At 42.4% G+C, this 20,965-nt stretch overlaps 1 protein-coding gene across 1 annotated transcript in view; it reads right to left on the minus strand.

The window, feature by feature from the left end:
- Positions 1 to 20,965, minus strand: part of CACNA2D4 (calcium voltage-gated channel auxiliary subunit alpha2delta 4) — a 120,655-nt gene that overhangs the window by 89,100 nt on the left and 10,590 nt on the right. The window contains exons 7-12 of the mRNA XM_077871799.1: positions 5,666 to 5,726; positions 4,862 to 5,012; positions 2,722 to 2,796; positions 1,690 to 1,779; positions 1,467 to 1,580; positions 904 to 982 (exon numbers count right to left, since the gene is read on the minus strand). Of these exons, the coding sequence (XP_077727925.1) occupies positions 904 to 982; positions 1,467 to 1,580; positions 1,690 to 1,779; positions 2,722 to 2,796; positions 4,862 to 5,012; positions 5,666 to 5,726 (570 nt within the window). The remainder of the gene's footprint in view (positions 1 to 903; positions 983 to 1,466; positions 1,581 to 1,689; positions 1,780 to 2,721; positions 2,797 to 4,861; positions 5,013 to 5,665; positions 5,727 to 20,965) is intronic.

Here is a 20,965-nt window from a genome sequence, read left to right on the forward strand (position 1 = left end):
TGATGTGGGACTCGATCTTGGGTCTCCAGGATCACGCCCCAGGCTGAAGGCGGCACTAAACTGCTGGGCCACAGGGGCTGCCCACTCCTAACATTTTTTATGCCTTAACATAGGTACCTCTTCCTTTAAGAAGTCCTCTTTGCTCTCTCCAAATGGAGGAAGTGTCTGTCCCATCAGTCTCCCAACCCCTGTATAGTCTGTGCCTCTCTGTCCTCACAGCACATTTCAGATTATATCACCACTGATGATTCTCTTATCTGTCTCTTCTGCTGAACAGGAGCAAGGACAAAACTAAGTCCATACTGACCGCAATTTGGAAACTTTACCAGGTACCTCAATACATGCTCCATAAAATTTGATTGAATCCAGAGCACCTAAGTTGGCATCATGAAGCCCAGGTGTTGGGTTCTGGCCAGAGACAAATGAGGACTGCACCCAAAACATTATTCTAAAGAAAATAATAACCCTCTACTTTTTGTCTGGAGGCAGAACTACAGCAAATGGGCTTAATTTGCAATGAGAGGAATGGAGGCTAGACGTAAGAGAGAACTTACATTTAAACTGTGAGTCTCACTTCTGCCTCACCCTGTCTGTATTGTGGTTCATATAGGCTTTATTTGAAGAGAGAGTTTTCTCTTCTGCAAACACTGGATAGACGACCTCCCAGTTTCATTTCAGGAAATGAAATGACCTAGAGTCCCTGCGGGGGTAATTATGCTTTTCCTCAAGGTTTCATGGGGCACTCTACATTTTGTCTAGCTTTTTCCAAATAAGAAGGAGAGGCAGATACTGTCATCTTGACACAGCACCATTCCTCTGCAAAGGTCCCATGTGGGAACTATGGCTCAGCATCCCTGATGACTGGGTGCAGACTGCAAGGAGCTCAGCTCACACACCACCTACCTTTGTTGTTACATGCAATCCACTTCATGCGGTCAGCGAAAGTCACTTCTCTTCCGATAAGATAAGTGAAAACTCGAATCTAATCCACAAGACACAGATGTACTCAGCAGCCATAATTTCTGGCCATAAGTAGTGTTAATATTATTTATGTGAGTCTTAGATATCAGGTCAAACACTTTACTGACTTTGGATTCTCCACTCTCATCCTTTTGACTAGAAAGAACCCTGAGGCCCAGGTTGTGGTGGGACTTGCCAAGGCCATGGTGATGTGGGCCCAGTACAGGGGGGGAGGGTCACAGCCTGGCAGTCTTCCTCTCAACACCACATCTGATCTCTCACTCTGAATTTTTTCTTGCATGAGTTCTTTGTGCCTAGAGTCAACATAATTTTGGAACATCAACCTGGGACATACTATCTGAATATACTAACAAGTTTAATAGAGCAGAACATTCGAACTCAGGGCAGGCCCAGTTCTTCTGGGCAGCACTAGTTCTCCCATGTAGACAGTAGAATACTTCCCTTGGCCCCTTCTCCTGCCCCTAGTCCTCCACCAGAAGAGTAACCTTGCGATCAGGCCAGTTGTACTTCTCAAACACTGGCTTGTAGTCCTCCACAGCCCCATCAGTGATCAACATGATGGCCTGGTTGCAGAGGCTTCCTTGACGGGCCTCTTGGAACTGTGTGGGGAAAGAAAAGTCACTGTGACTATAGGCCATCAGCTGCCCTCCCCATATCTCTACCTTGTCTCCTAACCCTTCACTCTCCAGCTTCATCAGGTGTGGATACCTGCTTGAGGATCTGGAAGGCTTCAGTCAAGGCTGGGTTCACGATGCCCACACCCTTGACCATCAGCTCATCTACCAGCTGTTTGAAATGCTGTCATGGGTAAGAAATTAGAGGAGGGTCAGTGAATTGACTGCAAGGGAACCTTTATCTCTGGTGTTAATTTCAGAGGCTGTTTAGAGCTATTTTACCAGGACATGATTGTGGGATCACTCTTTTCATGATCCAGCTAATTTTATCATGGGCCTCTATAGTACATGTTTCTCAGGTGTGTCCAAGATAAATTAAGACGGTGTAAGTGGAAAAAAAAAAAAAAAAAAAAGACCGTATAAGTGGCTGGGTGCAAACACGTCCCCACTACTGGAATGCCAAGTGTGAGCCCATCCAGAGCAGGGAGACAGTCCAGGCAGGCCTTCAAAGAGTCACTGTCTAGGTTGCCAGGTTCCCAGCACCTTTAGCACCCAGCCCAATGTAACCAAACTGAACATTTCACAGGGGAAACTGTGGAGGTCATCAAGGGCTCCAGGATCCAATCTGAGGCCAGCATTCAAGAAGCAGCCAAACTCAAATTCCCCAGCCAAAGGAAGAAGTATCTATCACATGAAAACTTTTCCCTTTAAAAAAATTGTCTCTCTTCCTTGGCCTTTGAGAAGGACTCAATCCAATGGGTCTGAACTTCTCTTCCTTTTGGGGGAAACTCCTTATGACTGATATAGTGGAAATGTTCACAGAAGAGGCAAAGAGGGAAAGAGAGTCTTGGATAATCTACAGAGTGAAAATGTAGTCTTGAATAAGTGAAATTTCCCTTGGGTGCAAGGTCTCTCTTTGCTCACTATTTGCTTTGATAGGCAGGCAGCATATTTATGAAGCAAATTCTTGGATGTGTTTACATGGGTACCTGCTTTGCCCTTCTTCCAAATGCCATGGGAATAAGCAAAAGGGGCCATCAGGCAGTCTGAGTTGGTGACTGCCCACCATCCTAATCAGAACAGGGGCTTGGAAGCATCAGGCACTCACCTATTGATAGACACTCACCTCACGATTGTCTCGATCTGCCTGTACCAGGGTCCCTTTAAAACAAGGCTCTACGTAATGGATGTAGTCACTGTACTGCAGTTGCAGAGGGCAGAGGAGACAGGAGAACAGGTAGGGTCAGTTTGGAAGGTCAGAGCCCAGTGAAAAAGCTCAGGCAACTCACAGGTTACCTAGGCACCTATGTAATATTATCTTGGGGGTACTCTATGCTTCTGGCAGTTCTTTTGAGTAATAAGAACAGTGGGGCTTTAACTCCAAAAATTCTCCCTCAAATCCTGGCCTTCAGCCATTTTCTCAGGTGGCTGGCTGAGTGATGTCCATCTCCCAGAACACAAAGAGAAACCTGAAGGTACTGACAGAATCCCTTTGGTCTTCACTCCTGGGCCTAGACAACAAAGTGCCTTCCATGAGAATCCTAGAGCCTTCCAAGTGTAGACCCCTCCCCAGGGCCTGGGTTTGGGGATTAGGAATATGTTTTTCACCCTTTGCCTTGCACTTACTTTTTTTTAAATAAAAATTTTATTTATTTATTCATGAGAGATACAGAAAGAAAGGCAGAGACACAGGCAGAGGGAGAAGCAGGCTCCATGCAAGGAGCCCGATGTGGGACTCGATCCCGGGAATCCGGGATCATGTCCTGAACCAAAAGCAGATGCTCAACTACTAAGCCACCCAGGCATCCCTGCCTTGTACTTACAATGAAGATCTTCTAGCTATCCACAGGGATGGGAAAGGAAAAAGATGAATTATTATTGCCCTCTTTTTCTTAATCACTCCACTTCCTTACAGTTAAAACTCAAATCTTCAAAATGTCTTTAATCTACTTCTGTTTAAATAAGAGAGGGAGGTGTGCCTGAGTGGTTCAGTCAGTTGAGCTCTTAATTTTGGCTCAGGTCATGGTCTCAGGGTCATGGTATCAAGCCCACATCAGGCTCTGCACTCAGCAGTGAGTCTGTTTGTCAATCTCTCTCTCTCTCTCAAATAAATAAATAAAATCTTAAAAAAAAATAAGTAAGAGAGGGAGAGAAAGATAGGAGTGCACGCAGGTTCTAGGGCAAATGCTGGGGGAGTTCTGGAGAAACATCAGGAGCAAATGCTTCCTCTACCTCTCTTCCCCAAACAGCAAGAGAAGGGCTGGGAGAGAAGCAGAACACACTGCAGAAGGAGCGAGAGATACTCCCACTTTCCTGAAGGGGTCAGACCTGACCTTGTAGCTGTCCTGTCACTACTATAGGTCATGATCAGGGATGGAAAAGTGGTGAAGATGGGGAGGGTGGGATCCAGGAGTGGTGCAGGTGGGTAAATGATGCAGGCCTCAGGGAAGCAGTTCAGGGATGAGGAGGGCCCTTCTGACACCCTAGGATGAACATTTTGAAGTTAGATCATGTTGCCTTGATATTTCTATACTAGATATGTAAATCCCACTGAAGACAAGCATTTTCAGGAATGTAACAAGCTGGTGGGAGAAAGTTTTGGATCAGGTGACCTTCAAAATGATGCCCCCAAGGTGGCAATCAACTTTGCCTCCTTGGAGGGCTGAACTGGCCTGCTCTTTTGTTGCATTTCTGACTTATATCTTCCCATTTCTTTCTGCCTCTTCCCTCTCCTTCATTACTTTTCTATGGCAGGCAGAGCTATCTGCAGGAAGAGTCGCAGTAAAAGCAGCACCAGGGTTTGCTGGTTCCTTTCTAGGTCTTCACTACCTACATCCCCCTTCTCTTGACGTATTTAAATTTGGGTGGGATGCAAGAAGTAGGAGATCTGGGAATGTTGTAAAAAGCAAGAGCCAGGGCATAATGGAGAGGCTGTTCCAGCAATGGGTACCAGTCAAGAGCACATGGATGGGGGTAAGTCAGATATTTGCTCAGGGCCTGTGTCTTTTAATTTTTATTATCAGACTCATCTCAGAAATTGATGAAACCTATGGAATCAGAAAAAATGGATGCACACATTTAACGCATAATTTCAGAAACTCTGTGGAACTCTTGAAACCCATCCTTGGTCTGACCTTAGGTTAGAAGCCTGAGCTTCAGAGGAGAGAATCATTATGCAGTATGTACATCAAGTGATTCTAGTACAGGCAGAAAAAAAGTTTTTTTTTCCTAGGGAGAGCTATTCTAGAACAGGAAGGCACATTTACCGCAATGATGTTAACAAAGTCATTCTCCCCCAGTGTGTCCAAGATGGTGGAGATGGTGTGCTTGGCAATAGTCATCCGCAGCCCCTTCATGCTGCCACTAGTATCTACCACAATCACTATGTCCTTGGGAGAAGTAGCAGCTTGTATGTACCTTTAGCAGAAAGAAAGCACAGGCCAACAATCGGAAAACTAAAGCCAGAACAGCCACCCAACTGAGTCTCTAGTTATTTCTATTCAGATTCTGGCTCAAGTGTACCCAAAGTTCAGGTCAATGGTTCATCAATGCCAGGTTTTATCATGTACCATATACACCCAAGCATAGTTCTAAAGCCATTTTGGGGTCAATAGCTCGAATGTGCACATCTAATGGGCCTGTCAAGTGGGAGAAAGGTTAAGTCCTGGTGGTAACCCTCATCCTGTTTTAGACCAGCCGGTGTCCTAGAGGAGCAGGCAGCAGGAAAGGAGACACCTGGATTCCACCCTCGGATTCTGTTACAAATCTGCCAGAGGAGGGATGTGCTGGGAGAGGAGAGTCTGGAAAAGGGTTAGTTTAGAGACAATTCAATGTCCTGGAAGGAGGTTTGAGATGGGAAAGACACATGTGATGAGTCCTGGAGCAAGGGCAGCTGCAGAGACAGGGAGGAGTGCAGCCAGCAAGTCTCCTGCTCTTATGTTAGGTTAAGGTTCTACACACTTGAGGTCCTTGGCTGCTGGTGGGGGCAGGGCAGGGACCAGAGGAGGAAGCAGAACCCAAGATTACAGGAGAGATGCCAGCCCCAGAGACTTTTCCCTTGGAGCTCTTACCAGCCACGATTTCTGCAGTCGAAGGCAATGACTCCATTCTCATCAGGGGTCCATTTGATACCTAGGGGAATAAAGTCTGGTTCTTCCACCAGCCCAATAAAGGTGCTTCAGAGCACTGGTTGGGTGGTGAGGTCCAGTTTGGCCATTCCCAGGACAGGGTCAGTAGTGGACCTGGACATGAGGGTGTGGGACCAATAGAACACACCCTGCAATTGAAGAAGTCGGCAAGGGGGAAGGCCAGCTTATGTAGGACACATACCACTCACATTGCCCAGACCAAGATTTGGGTTACTTTCACAAGTAGGACCCCCAAATATAATGCCTGAGACTCATTTGTAACTGAACTTCACATCAAGTTGTAGCAAGGGAAGCTTGAAGGAGGTGTGACTTTTAACATCCACTGCCATCAGCAAAGCATGGACAGAGTGGTAAACAGCCAGGTGCTCAGATCTCTAGACTACCTGCTTCTACCCAGCTTAATTAAGCTTACTGGGAGAAGTGATTATAAGTGGTTATAAGACAGTAAGCTCCTTGAAGTCAGGGATTCCCAGTACCAGCAGTATCTGACACAGCACCTAGCAGAGTTGATGCTCAATAAGTGTTTGTTACAAGAATGAAAAATGAATGAGTGAGTATGAAAGATCTTGCCTTGAGTACTAGCAAAGTGCTGGGGTAGATTTTGTCTTATTTATCTGATCAGAAACTTGGATAAATGCATATAAACCACAGATAACACTGATATGATCCACAATAGGATCTCTGTTTGAAAGATTTTAATGATTGGAAATAGTGGGTTCAAAATAAAGGGATTAAAAATAACTGGTGAAATTGTAATGGGTTATGTTTGGGCTAGAAAAAAAAAATAGTGGCAGTATCATGCATGTCTAGGATTGTCCTGTTCCACAGCAGTTAAACTTCAGATGAGATGCACCCTTTGAGGCGTTACTGGTCTCTCAAAGGTAGGTTTTTTCAGGGATCATGTCCTCAAAACCAGACAAATGAAAGCAGAGTTCTAAGAGTGAGGCGTGGGGGCCAGGGCAGCCAGGGTCCCTGGAAGGAAGAAATGGGACCAGAGGGTAATGGAAGCTTGAGTAACTGGCTTCTGATGTAGACCTGAAAGCAGCTGTGAGAAGTAGGGTGTTCCAAAGGCCACATTCCTGTGACAGCATAATTGTGGGGAATCTGACCCTTAGAACAGTAATGAGGAGGGGGAATTGAGTCTGAGCTTCTTGGCTCTGAACCAAAACCTTAGAAGAGGGTTTTAAGTGGGCCTGGTAAGGGTACCTTCAACTCCAGGAAGGACAGAAGTGGTCCTCTTAAGGGGAAGCTTGCCTCTTGAAGTGGCATAGCCTCCCAGGCAAAGATTACCAAGTACAGGAGAAACAGGCAGTGTGAGTAAGAGGCAATAGAGGCAAGAACCACCAGATGTAGCCTCCCAAGGACCACAGGTGTTGGAATCACTAAACACAAGGTATAAGATAGCTACGCTGGAGAAATGACTAGAAGGAATATATAACAAGAAGCCACTGGAAACAAAGAAACAGTCTTAAGAATGTGGAACCTTTGGAAATGGAAAAAATACTTAAGTTGAAAAAATGCATGACAGATTATTCGCAGGTAAAGGGAAAATTCATGCATTTGAAGGATCCATCCAGAGGCTAGAGTGAGAAGGCCTAAGGTGTGTCTGGCAGGAGGTGTAGTAAGAGAAAAAGGAGAGCACAAGGATGAACAATGGTCCCAAGGCTGGTGTCCACACACTCTAGGGCTGAGGAACAGTCCAAGCAGGATAAATAAGATATCCACACGTGGACACACAGTAGTGAAACCACACAATTCCAAAGATAGATAGCTAGATAAATGAATACTTTGAAAACAGCCATAAAAGCTAGAATACTTAAAAAGGAGCAGCAGGTAAACTGATAGCAGATCTTCCCAACATCAGAGGAAGCCGGAAGACAGGGGAAACACGGTTTTAAGGTAAAGAGAAAATAACCGGTAATTTAGAAATGCATTCCCAGCAGAAACAATCATTAAAGAATAAGACAGTGTTGATAGAGAACAACAGTGTTGTTTTCTGAAATCTGTTTGGTGGGGGTGGGTGGGTTCTAATTCCTCTGTGCCTCTATTTATTCAAACCATTTCTCAGGGGTATGTCATTAAATGCAGGCTTAGTCACTCATCTCCAAAACAAAAGGCTTTGCCTTTCTGTTCTGACAAGAGGATATGATTTGTGTAACTTGTAAAAATAAAAAAAGAGGAATTTAAAAACAAAACAAAACAAAAAATGAGGATAAAATAAAACTTTTGTAGATAAAAAAGCTGGAGCAGTTTACCACCCAGAGACCTACTGGTAAGGAACTTTTGGAGGATTTATTTCAAGAAAGAAAAGGATTTTGGAAAGACAGCTTGAGATGCATGAAGGAATGGTGGGCAAATAAAATAGTAAACAAAGAGTTAATTCCAAATAGGCAATGTTTGTGTCAAGTAACAGCAATAATATCTAACTTGTGGGAATAAAAAAAGGGAATTATTAGATAACAGTGGAATGGAAGTCAAGGTAGGAGAAACGCAAGAGTCCTAAAGCCCTTTGTGACTGGACGGAGAATAAAGATAATATTTATTTTTAACATCTTGTGTTAGTATGCCTGATAAAGTTGCAGGAATAATTGCTAAAAAGACCCTAGAAGGATAAATTCCAAATTGACAGAAAAATAGATAAGTAATGAAGGGGGTATTTATCAAAAATGTCAATCACTGAAAAAGACAAGGAGAAAAAGGAACCATGAAAATAGAGGAACAAGTAAAAATTTTAAAAATCATATAATAGCATGTTCAAGTCTATCAATACAATAAATGTAAATGTATTTAATTTGCCAACTAGTAAAAGAGATTGTCAGTTTGGATAAAAATTGAAAAGATGGGTTGCCTGGGTGGCTCAGCGGTTAAGCATCTGCCTCCGGCTCAGGGCGTGGTCCCAGAGACCCAGGATCGAGTCCCACATCGGGCTCCCTGCATGGAGCCCGCTTCTTCCTCTGCCTGTGCCTCTCTGCCTCTTTCTGTGTCTCATGAATATATAAATAAAATCTTTTTTTAAAAAATTGAAAAGCTATGAGCTATCTTCAAGAGATATGACTAAAACAAAATGCCATAGAATGTTGGAAGTAAAAGGAGGCAAAAAATATATCATTACTCAAATACTAACCAAGAGCAAACTTGTATTGCCCTATGGATATCGGACTTAAAATAAAAGGTGTCATAGGGCCTAAGATGGTCAGGCAGCAAAGATATAGAAATCAGCAAAAATATAGAAAATCTAAACAATATAATTAAAGCTTGATCTAACAACATATGCAGAAGCTTTTATCCAAAAATTAGGGCACACATATCCTTCGCAAGCACACATGGAATACTTCTAAAACTTGATGACATACTTGATGACATCTCAACTAATTTCACATAATCAGTACCACACCTGTCAGGTTCTCTGACTGTAAATAAACTGAATTAGAAATTTATAATAAAAAGATAAATATAATTGTATATATTTGGATATTTTTGTTGGGCTGGCGAGACTGGGGGCCTCAAAACGGTCGACCCCAGGTCAGCAACCTCCCAGTAAGGCCGCCTTGCGGCCCTACCCTAATTAAGCGCACAAAGACCCATAACCCTTGCCCTAATCGGAATGCCGCCCTGACCCATCTTTCCGCCTGTGGTTTGCCTGGGCGCGACTTCCCCAGCCCGTGACTTCCCCGCTCTGTCCCTCCCCTGCGGGCCGCGGAAGCTGCCCGAGAGCGTGTCCCAATAAAAGCCTGTTTCCACCAACTTTTGCCTGGCCTTCACATTGGATTAAACCTGACAATTTTAAAACACACTTTTGAATAACTAAAAGATCAAAGAAGAAATCACAGGGAAATTTAAAAATATTTAGAGGCAAATGATAATTTATATATCACTAACCACTGATGAAATTTTGGAATATAGGTGAGGTCTGGAGCCAACAACCAAGAAAGAATTCTTGAGACATCTTTGGTGCCAAATGTTGGTTTTATTAAGGTAGAGGGGACTGGACCCGTGGGCGGGAAGAGCTGCCTGAGCCTGTGAGGTGAGGCTGATTATATACCTGCAGAGTTCGGGAAGTAAGGGAAAGGGAGGTTTCAAAAGGATTTTTATATGCTAAGGAGGACCTACAAGATACTGGAGGCCTCGCCATTGTCAAGTTAAAGATTGCTTTTCCCTCTAACAAGGCATTAACATTAAGACAATTGGAAGCTTCCTGAGGAATGTCACACATACCTGGGGTGGGGTTGGGGTCATTTGTGGGATCTCAGCTGTGCTTTGTCCTCAGCTAGCCCTGTTCCCTTATCACCGTGATACCAAAACACAGGCAATAACTTCTGTGTATCAGAGGATACAATCAACAGAGGGTAAAGAGAACCATAGAATGGGAGAAAACATTTGTAAATTATTTATCTGATAAGAGGTTAATATCCACCAAATATAAAGAACCACAACTCAAAAAGAACAAAAGCAAACAATCCAATTCAAAAATAGGCAAAGGACTTGAATAGACATTTCTCCAAAGAAGATATATAAATGGGCAATAAACACAAGAGAAGATGCTCAACCTCTCTAATCATTAGGAAAATGCAAATCATAACCATGATGAGCTACCACTCATATCCATTAAGATGTGAGTAAAGTTGTTTATATATATATATGAAGGATGGGGAGGAATTGGAATCCTTGTGCACTTGGTGGAAATATAAAATGGTATAGTTACTATGGAAAGCAGTATGGCAGGTCCTCCAAAAATTAAAAATAGAATTGCCATATGACCCAGGAATTCCACTTCTCAGGACATATCCAAAATAAGTGAAAGTAGGGTCCCAAGAAGATATTTGTACGTCCCTGTTCATAGTAGCATTATTTGCAGTAGCTAAAATGTAGAAGCAACTCAGGTGTCCATCCACAGATGAATGAATAAACAAAATTTGATCCATTATACAATGAAATATTATTCAGCCTTATAAAGGATGGAAATTCAGACTGTGGAGGCCAAGAAAATTAAGGCCATTCCAACTTAAGTTCAGCGTTAGCACAAGTGCAGCCATCTCAGGCCCCTGTGAATAAGAGCTGAAATTTACCTTACTTCAGTTACAAGAAAAAAACAGCTTACAACTTAACGCCCTAGAAAGCCCCATATTAGAATGAGAACAAAGCACAAGCCAGTGGCAGGAAGCCCCATATTAGAATGAGAACAGAGCTTAATGCCCTTGAAAGCCCCAAATCAGAATGTAAACAGAACTTGAGAAATTCCTCCCCCCTTCCTGGAGGTCCCCTAGACCAGCCCATAAAACTAAGCTGGAACCCACCTCGGGGTCCAAGTCCCTGATCCCTGTGTTGGGTACACTTGGACCCAAGCTCGTGCTTGTAAATAAACCCTCGTGTGTTTGCATTGGTGTCAGCTGCTTGGTTTCTCGGATACTAATCTTGGGCACAAGACACAGGCTACAATATGGATGAGTCTGGAGGACATTACACTAAGTTAAATAAGCCTGTCAAAAAAGACAAATATTGTAGGATTCCACTTATACAAGATCCCTAGAGTTAGTCAAATTCATAGAGATAGAAAATAGAATGGTGGTTCCCAGAGGCTGGAAGGAAAAAGGGTATGGTGAGTTATTTTTTAAATCGGTACAGAGTTCCAATTTTGCAAGATGAAGAGTTCTGGAGATGCATGGTGGTGATAGTTGCCCAACAACATTAATGTACTTAATGCCACTGAATCATACACTTAAAGGTGGTTAGGATAGACTAGAATAAGTAATACTAAAATTGGTATGGAATCTCAAAAGACCCCCAAATAGCCAAAGTAATCTTGAGAAAGAACAAAGCTGGAGGAATCACACTGTGATTTCAAATTATACTACAAAGCTGTAATAATCAAATGAGTATGGCACTGGCACAAAACAGACATACAGATCAATGGAGCAAGACAGAAAGCCTAGAAGTAAATCCATAATTATATATGGTCAATTAATCTACAACAAAGGAAGCAAGAACATAATGGTGGGAAAGACAGTGTCTTTAATAAATGGTGCTGAGAAAACTGGACAGATACATGCAAAAGAATGAAACTAGACCACTTTCTCAGACCATGTAAAAAAATTAACTCAAAATAAATTAAATACCTAAATATAAGACCTGAAACCATAAAATTCCTAGGCAATAAGCTCTTTGACATCGGTCTTAACAATACGTTTTTGCACTGAGGAGGGCACTTGATGGGATGAGCACTGGGTGTTATACTTATGTTGGCAAATCAAACTTCAATAAAAACAAATGGGGATCCCTGGGTGGCGCAGCGGTGTGGCGCCTGCCTTTGGCCCAGGGCGCGATCCTGGAGACCCGGGATCGAATCCCACGTCGGGCTCCCAGTGCATGGAACCTGCTTCTTCCTCTCCTTTTGCCTATGTCTCTGCCTCTCTCTGTCTGTGTGTGACTATCATAAATAAATAAAAATTAAAAAAAATAAATAAAAACAAATAAAAAAAACAATGTTTTTGATAGGTCTTCTCTGGCAAGGCAACAAAAGCAAAAATAAAACAGGACTACATCAAAGTAAAAAAATTTTGCAGTGAAGGAATCCATCAACAAATAAAAGGCAACCTACTGAATGGGAGAAGATATTTACAAATGATATGTACAATAAGGAGTTGATATCCAAAATATGTAAAAAAAAAAACTCATACAACTCAACATCAAAAAAGCAAACAACCTGATTGCTTGAAGAATAGGCAGAGGACCTGAAAAGACATTTTTCTTTTCTTTTTAAGACATTTTTCTAAAGGAGATGTACAGATGGCCAACAGATACATGAAAAAATGCTCAGCATCACTCATCAGAGAAATGCAAACCAAAGCCACAACAAGATACTACCTCACACCTGTCAGGAAAGGCTATTATCAAAAAGACAAGAAATAACAAGTGCCAGCAAGAATGAGGAGAAAAGGGAAACCTAGTGCACTGTTGATAGAAATATAAATTGGCACAGTCCCTATGGAAACATTATGGAGATTCCTCAAAAAATTAAAAATAGAACTGCCATATAATCTAGCAATTCTACTTCCAGATATTTATTTGAAGAAAATAAAATCACTAACTTGAAAAGATATATGCAGCCTTATGTTTCCTGCAGCACTAACACAATAGTCAAGATATGGAAGCAACCTGAGTATCCACTGATAGATGAATGGATAAAGAAGATGTGACCTATATACATACACACACAATGTATACACACACACACACACACACACACACACACAATGGAATACTGCTCAGCCATAAAAAGAATGAAATCTTGCCATTTCCAATGACATGGATAGAGCTAGAGAGTATTATGCTAAGTGAAATAAGTCAGACAAAAACAAATACCGTATTTGTTTGATTCCATGTGTGGAATTTAAAAAATAAATGAACAGGGATGCCTGGATGGCTCAGCGGTTGAGCATCTGCCTTCGGCTTGTGGTATGATCCCAGAGTCCTGGGATTGAGTTCCACATGGGGCTCTGCATGGAGCCTGCTTCTGCTCCCTCTTCCTATGTCTCTGCCTCTCTCTCCCTGTGTCTTTCATAAATAAATAAATAAAATCTTTTTAAAAAAATAAAATCAAAAATAAAAATAAAAAGCAAATGAACAAACAAATCAAAACAAACAGACTCATAGATACAGAGAACAAACTAGTGGTTGCCAGAAGTAACGGGATTAGGTAATGGGCAAAGGAGGTGAAGGGGATTAAAAGATATAAACTTCTAGTTATAAAATAAGTAAGTCGCGGATATTATGTACAACATAGGGAATATAGTCAATAATATTGCAATAACTTTGTATAGTCACAGAGGATAATGAGCTTTCAAGGTGATCGTTTTGTAATGTTTAAAAATATTGAATCATTATGTTGCACGCCAAAACTAATATAATAGGTATATCAATTATAATTCCATTTTAAAAGTTAGGGTGATAAACTTCATGTTATATGTATTTTACCATAATTAAAAAAAATTTAAAAACCGCTACTGATTACACCTTGTGAGATGCAGCAAAAGTGCAGCTGCTAGAGCCAAGGTCTCTCCATAAACGCTTATTTTTGAAACAAAGAAAGGCTAAAAATTAAAGCTAAGTTAGAAAGAAGAACAACAGACGAAGGAGGCAAGACGGCGGAAGAGTAGGGTCCCCAGGTCACCTGTCCCCACCACATTACCTAGATAACCTTCAACTCATCCTGAAAATCTACGAATTCGGCCTGAGATTTAAAGAGAGACCAGCTGGAATGCTACAGTGAGAAGAGTTCGCGCATCTATCAAGGTAGGAAGACGGGGAAAAAGGAATAAAGAAACAAAAGGCCTCCAGGGGGAGGGGCCCCGCGAGGAGCCGGGCTGAGGCCGGGGCAAGTGTCCCCAGGACAGGAGAGCCCCGTCCCGGAGGAGCAGGAGTTGCACCGACTTTCCCGGCGGAAAGGGGCTCGCGGGGAGGTGGAGCAGGACCCAGGAGGGCGGGGATGCCCTTGGGCTCCCGGGGACACTAACAGGCACCTGCGCCCCGGAGAGCGCGCCGAGCTCCCAAAGGGCTGCAGCGCGCACGGCGGGGCCCGGAGCAGCTCGGGGGGCTCGGGGGCGGCTCCGCGGAGGGGGCTGCGGGGCGGGAGCGCGAATCCACCAGCGCAGGCTCCGGAGCACAGGGCGCCGGGACACAGCCCAGGATCCGGCCTCCCCCGGGACAGGCAGAGGCCGGGAGGGCCCAGGACAGCGAGGACGCTCCTGCCGGAGCTGAGCAGATCAGCGGCCCTGCCCGGAGCCTCCAGGCCCTGCAGACGGAGAGCTCAGTAGTTACTGCGGGGGCTGACTCCAGGGCTCCAGAGCTGGTCCCGCCACTGGGGTTGTTCCTCCTGGGGCCTCACGGGGTGAACAACCCCCACCGAGCCCTGCACCAGGCAGGGGGCAGAGCAGTTCCCCCAAGTGCTCACACCTGAAAATCAGCACAGCAGGCCCCTCCCCCAGAAGACCAGCTGGACGGACAAGTTCCAGGGGGAAGTCAAGGGACTTAAAGTATACAGAATCAGAAGATACTCCCCCGTGGTTTTTTTTTTTTTTTTCTTGTTTTTTATTTCTGTTTGCTTCCCCCATCCTTTTTTTCTTTCTTCTTTTTTTTCTTCTTTTCTTCCTTTTTTCTTTTTCTCTTTTCTTTCCTTCTTTCTCTCCTCTCTTTTTCTCCTTTTCCCAATACAACTTGTTTTTGGCCACTCTGCACTGAGCAAAATGACTAGAAGGAAAAGCTCACCTCAAAAGAAAGAATCAGAAACAGTCCTCTCTCCCACAGAGTTACAAAATCTGGATTACAATTCGATGTCAGAAAGCCAATTCAGAAGCACTATTATACAGCTACTGGTGGCTCTAGAAAAAAGCATAAAGGACTCAAGAGACTTCATGACTGCAGAATTTAGATCTAATCAGGCAGAAATTAAAAATCAATTGAATGAGATGCAATCCAAACTAGAAGTCCTAACGACGAGGGTTAACGAGGTGGAAGAAGGAGTGAGTGACATAGAAGACAAGTTGATGGCAAAGAGGGAAACTGAGGAAAAAAGAGACAAACAATGAAAAGACCATGAGGATAGATTAAGGGAAATAAACGACAGCCTGAGGAAGAAAAACCTACGTTTAATTGGGGTTCCCGAGGGCGTCAAAAGGGCCAGAGGGCCAGAATATGTATTTGAACAAATCATAGCTGAAAACTTTCCTAATCTGGGAAGGGAAACAGGCATTCAGATCCAGGAAATAGAGAGATCCCCCTCTAAAATCAATAAAAACCGTTCAACACCTCAACATTTAATAGTGAAGCTTGCAAATTCCAAAGATAAAGAGAAGATCCTTAAAGCAGCAAGAGACAAGAAATCCCTGACTTTTATGGGGAGGAGTATTAGGGTAACAGCAGACCTCTCCACAGAGACCTGGCAGGCCAGAAAGGGCTGGCAGGATATATTCAGGGTCCTCAATGAGAAGAACATGCAACCAAGAATACTTTATCCAGCAAGGCTCTCATTCAAAATGGAAGGAGAGATAAAGAGCTTCCAAGACAGGCAGCAACTGAAAGAATATGTGACCTTCAAACCAGCTCTGCAAGAAATTTTAAGGGGGACTCTTAAAATTCCCCTTTAAGAGGAAGTCCAGTGGAACAATCCACAAAAACAAGGACTGAATAGATATCATGATGACACTAAACTCATATCTTTCAATAGTAACTCTGAACGTGAACGGGCTTAATGATCCCATCAAAAGGCGCAGGGTGTCAGACTGGAAAAAAAGCAGGACCCATCTATTTGCTGTCTACAAGAGACTCATTTAGGGCTTAGTGGTTTAGCGCTGCCTTCAGCCCGGGGTGTGACCCTGGAGACCCAGGATCGAGTCCCACGTCAGGCTCCCTGCATGGAACCTGCTTCTCTCTCTGCCTGTGTCTCTGCCTCTCTCTCTCTGTGTGTGTCTCTCATGAATAAATAAATAAAATCTTTTTTTTAAAAAAAGAGACTCATTTTAGACAGAAGGACACCTACAGCCTGACAATAAAAGGTTGGAGAATCATTTACCATTCAAATGGTCCTCAAAAGAAAGCAGGGGTAGCCATCCTTATATCAGATAAACTAAAATTTACCCCGAAGACTGTAGTGAGAGATGAAGAAGGACACTATATCATACTTAAAGGATCTATCCAAGAAGAGGACTTAACAATCCTCAATATATATGCCCTGAATGTGAGAGCTGCCAAATATATCAATCAATTAATAACCAAAGTGAAGACATACTTAGATAATAATACACTTATACTTGGTGACTTCAATCTAGCACTTTCTATACTCGATAGGTCTTATAAACACAACATCTCCAAAGAAACGAGAGCTTTAAATGATACACTGGACCAGATGGATTTCACAGATATCTACAGAACTTTACATCCAAACTCAACTGAATACACATTCTTCTCAAGTGCACATGGAACTTTCTCCAGAATAGACCACATACTGGGTCACAAATCGAGTCTGAACGATACCAAATATTGGGATCATCCCCTGCATATTCTCAGACCATAATGCCTTGAAATTAGAATTAAATCACAAGAAGAAGTTTGGAAGGACCTCAAACACGTGGAGGTTAAGGACCACCCTGCTAAAAGATGAAAGGGTCAACCAGGAAATTAAGGAAGAATTAAAAAGATGCATGGAAACTAATGAGAATGAAGATACAACCGTTCAAAATCTTTGGGATACAGCAAAAGCAGTCCTCAGGGGAAATACATCGCAATACAAGCATCCATTCAAAAACTGGAAAGAACTCAATTACAAAAGCTAACCTTCCACCTAAAGGAGCTAGAGAAAAAACAGCAAATAGATCCTACACCCAGCAGAAGAAGAGAGTTGATAAAGATTCGAGCAGAACTCAATGAAATCGAGACCAGAAGAACGGTGGAACAGATCAACAAAACCAGGAGTTGGTTCTTTGAAAGAATTAATAAGATAGATAAACCATTAGCCAGCCTTATTAAAAATATGAGAGAGAAGACTCAAATTAATAAAATCATGAATAGAAAGGAGAGATCACTACCAACACCAAGGAAATACAAACAATTTTAAAAACATATTCTGAACAGCTATATGCCAATAAATTAGGCAATCTAGAAGAAATGGACGCATTTCTGGAAAGCCACAAACTACCAAAACTGGAACAGGAAGAAATAGAAAACCTGAACAGGCCAATAACCAGGGAGGAAATTGAAGCAGTCATCAAAAACCTCCCAAGACACAAAAGTCCAGGGCCAGATGGCTTCCCTGGGGAATTCTATCAAACCTTTAAAGAAGAAACCATACCTATTCTACTAAAGCTGTTTGGAAAGATAGAAAGAGATGGAGTACTTCCAAATTCGTTCTATGAGGCCAGCATCACCTTAATTCCAAAACCAGACAAAGACCCCACCAAAAAGGAGAATTATAGACCAGTATCCCCGATGAACATGGATGCAAAAATTCTCAACAAGATACTAACCAATAGGATCCAACAGCACATTAAGAAAATTATTCACCATGACCAAGTAGGATTTATCCCCGGGACACAAGGCTGGTTCAACACTCGTAAAACAATCAATGTGATTCATCATATCAGCAAGAGAAAAACCAAGAACCATATGATCCTCTCATTAGATGCAGAGAAAGCATTTGACAAAATACAGCATCCATTCCTGATCAAAACTCTTCAGAGTGTAGGGATAGAGGGAACATTCCTTGACATCTTAAAAGCCATCTATGAAAAGCCCACAGCAAATATCATTCTCAATGGGGAGCACTGGGAGCCTTTCCCCTAAGATCAGGAACAAGACAGGGATGTCCACTCTCACCACTGCTATTCAACATGGTACTGGAAGTCCTGCCTCACCAATCAGACAACAAAAAGACATTAAAGGCATTCACATTGGCAAAGAAGAAGTCAAACTCTCCCTCTTAGCCAATGACATGATACTCTACATAGAAAACCCAAAATCCTCCACCCCAAGATTGCTAGAACTCATATAGCAATTTGGCAGCGTGGCAGGATACAAAATCAATGCCCAGAAATCAGTGGCATTTCTATACACTAACAATGAGACTGAAGAAAGAGAAATTAAGGAGTCAATCCCATTTACAATTGCACCCAAAAGCATAAGATACCTAGGAATAAACCTTACCAAAGAGGTAAGGGATCTATACCCTAAAAACTATAGAACACTTCTGAAAGAAATTGAGGAAGACACAAAGAGATGGAAAAATATTCCATGCTCATGGATTGGCAGAATTAATATTGTGAAAATGTCAATGTTACCCAGGGCAATTTACACGTTTAATGCAATCCCTATCAAATACTATGGACTTTCTTCAGAGAGTTAGAACAAATTATTTCAAGATTTGTGTGGAATCAGAAAAGACCCCGAATAGCCAGGGGAATTTTAAAAAAGAAAACCATATCTGGGGGCATCACAATGCCAGATTTCAGGTTGTACTACAAAGCTGTGGTCATCAAGACCGTGTGGTACTGGCACAAAAACAGACACATAGATCAATGGAACAGAATAGAGAACCCAGAAGTGGACCCTCAACTTTATGGTCAACTAATATTCGACAAAGGAGGAAAGACTATCCACTGGAAGAAAGACAGTCTCTTCAATAAATGGTGCTGGGAAAATTGGACATCCACATGCAGAAGAATGAAACTAGGCCACTCTCTTGCACCATACACAAAGATAAACTCAAATTGGATGAAAGATCTAAATGTGAGACAAGATTCCATCAAAATCCTAGAGGAGAACACAGGCAACACCCTTTTTGAACTCGGCCACAGTAACTTCTTGCAAGATACATCCACGAAGGCAAAAGAAACAAAAGCAAAAATGAACTATTGGGACTTCATCAAGATAAGAAGCTTTTGCACAGCAAAGGATACAGTCAACAAAACTCAAAGACAACCTACGGAATGGGAGAAGATATTTGCAAATGGCGTATCAGATAAAGGGCTAGTTTCCCAGATCTATAAAGAACTTATTAAACTCAACACCAAAGAAACAAACAATCCAATCATGAAATGGGCAAAAGACATGAACAGAAATCTCACAGAGGAAGACATAGACATGGCCAACACGCACATGAGAAAATGCTCTGCATCACTTGCCATCAGGGAAATACAAATCAAAACCACAATGAGATCCCACCTCACACCAGTGAGAATGGGGAAAATTAACAAGGCAGGAAACCACAAATGTTGGAGAGGATGTGGAGAAAAGGGAACCCTCTTGCACTGTTGGTGGGAATGTGAACTGGTTCAGCCACTAGAAAACTGTGTGGAGGTTCCTCAAAGAGTCAAAAATACATCTGCCCTATGACCTGGCAATTGCACTGTTAGGGATTTATCCCAAAGATACAGATGTGATGAAACACCGGGACACCTGCACCCCGATGTTTCTAGCAGCAATGTCCACAATAGCCAAACTGTGGAAGGAGCCTCGGTGTCCATCGAAAGATGATGGATAAAGAAGATGTGGTTTATGTATACAATGTATACAATGGAATATTCCCCAGCCATTAGAAATGACAAATACCCACCATTTGCTTCGATGTGGATGGAACTGGAAGGTATTGTGCTGAGTGAAATAAGTCAATCGGAGAAGGACAAACATTATATGGTCTCATTCATTTGGGGAATATAAATAATAGTGAAAGGGAATAGAAGGGAAGGGAGGAGAAATGTGTGGGAAATATCAGAAAGGGAGACAGAACATAAAGACTCCTAACTCTGGGAAACGAACTAGGGGTGGTGGAAGGGGAGGAGGGTGGGGGTGGGGTGGGGTGAATGGGTGACGGGCACTGAGGGAGACACTTGACGGGATGAGCACTGGTGTTATTCTGTATGTTGGCAAATTGAACACCAATAAAAATAAATTTATTATTTAAAAAAAAGAAAGAAGAACAACAGATCCAAGGAAATGGTGAAGAGGAGATAAAGTCAGAACTGAAACAGGTGACACAGAGAACTAAGAAGAGAGCAGTTTATGAAGACAAAAGATGATTCCTGAGAAAGACTAACAAAATAGAGAAACGAGTGGTGGAATGATGAAGAAAAAAATAATACTATAAATAAAAAGGGGAAATAATTATAGATACAGAAGAGATTAAAAAGATAATAGAATAAAAGCTTTCTGGAAATAGTTTTGAAAATTAAGACAAAATGGATGGAATCTTAGAAAAAGTATTTTAGCAAAATAAGAAGTAATAGAGAATCTTATTAGTCTTGCAAGTATTAAACATAATGAAATGGTAATTTAAAATTTAAAATCTTCCCATAAAGAAAACATCAGGTCTATATGTTGTTGTTGTTGTTGTTGTTGTTTTAATTTTAAGTTTTTATTTGGGGGAATCTCTGGGTGGCTCGGCGGTTTGGCGCCTGCCTTTGGTCTAGGCATGATCCTGGAGTCCCAGGATCGAGTCCCACATTGGGTTCCCCGCGTGGAGCCTGCTTCTCCCTCTGCCTGTGTCTCTGCCTCTCTCTCTCTCTCTGTGCCTCACTCTGCATCTCTCCTGAATAAGTAAATAAAATCTTTTTTTTAAGATTTAAGGCAGAGAGAGAGAGAGGCAGAGACGGGAGGAGTAGGCTCCTTGCAAGGAGCCCGATATGGAACTCGATCCTGGGACTCCAGGATCATGCGCTGAGTGGAAGGCAGATGCTCAAC

Source organism: Canis aureus, chromosome 25 (assembly GCF_053574225.1).
Source record: "Canis aureus isolate CA01 chromosome 25, VMU_Caureus_v.1.0, whole genome shotgun sequence".
Lineage (NCBI taxonomy): Eukaryota > Metazoa > Chordata > Mammalia > Carnivora > Canidae > Canis > Canis aureus.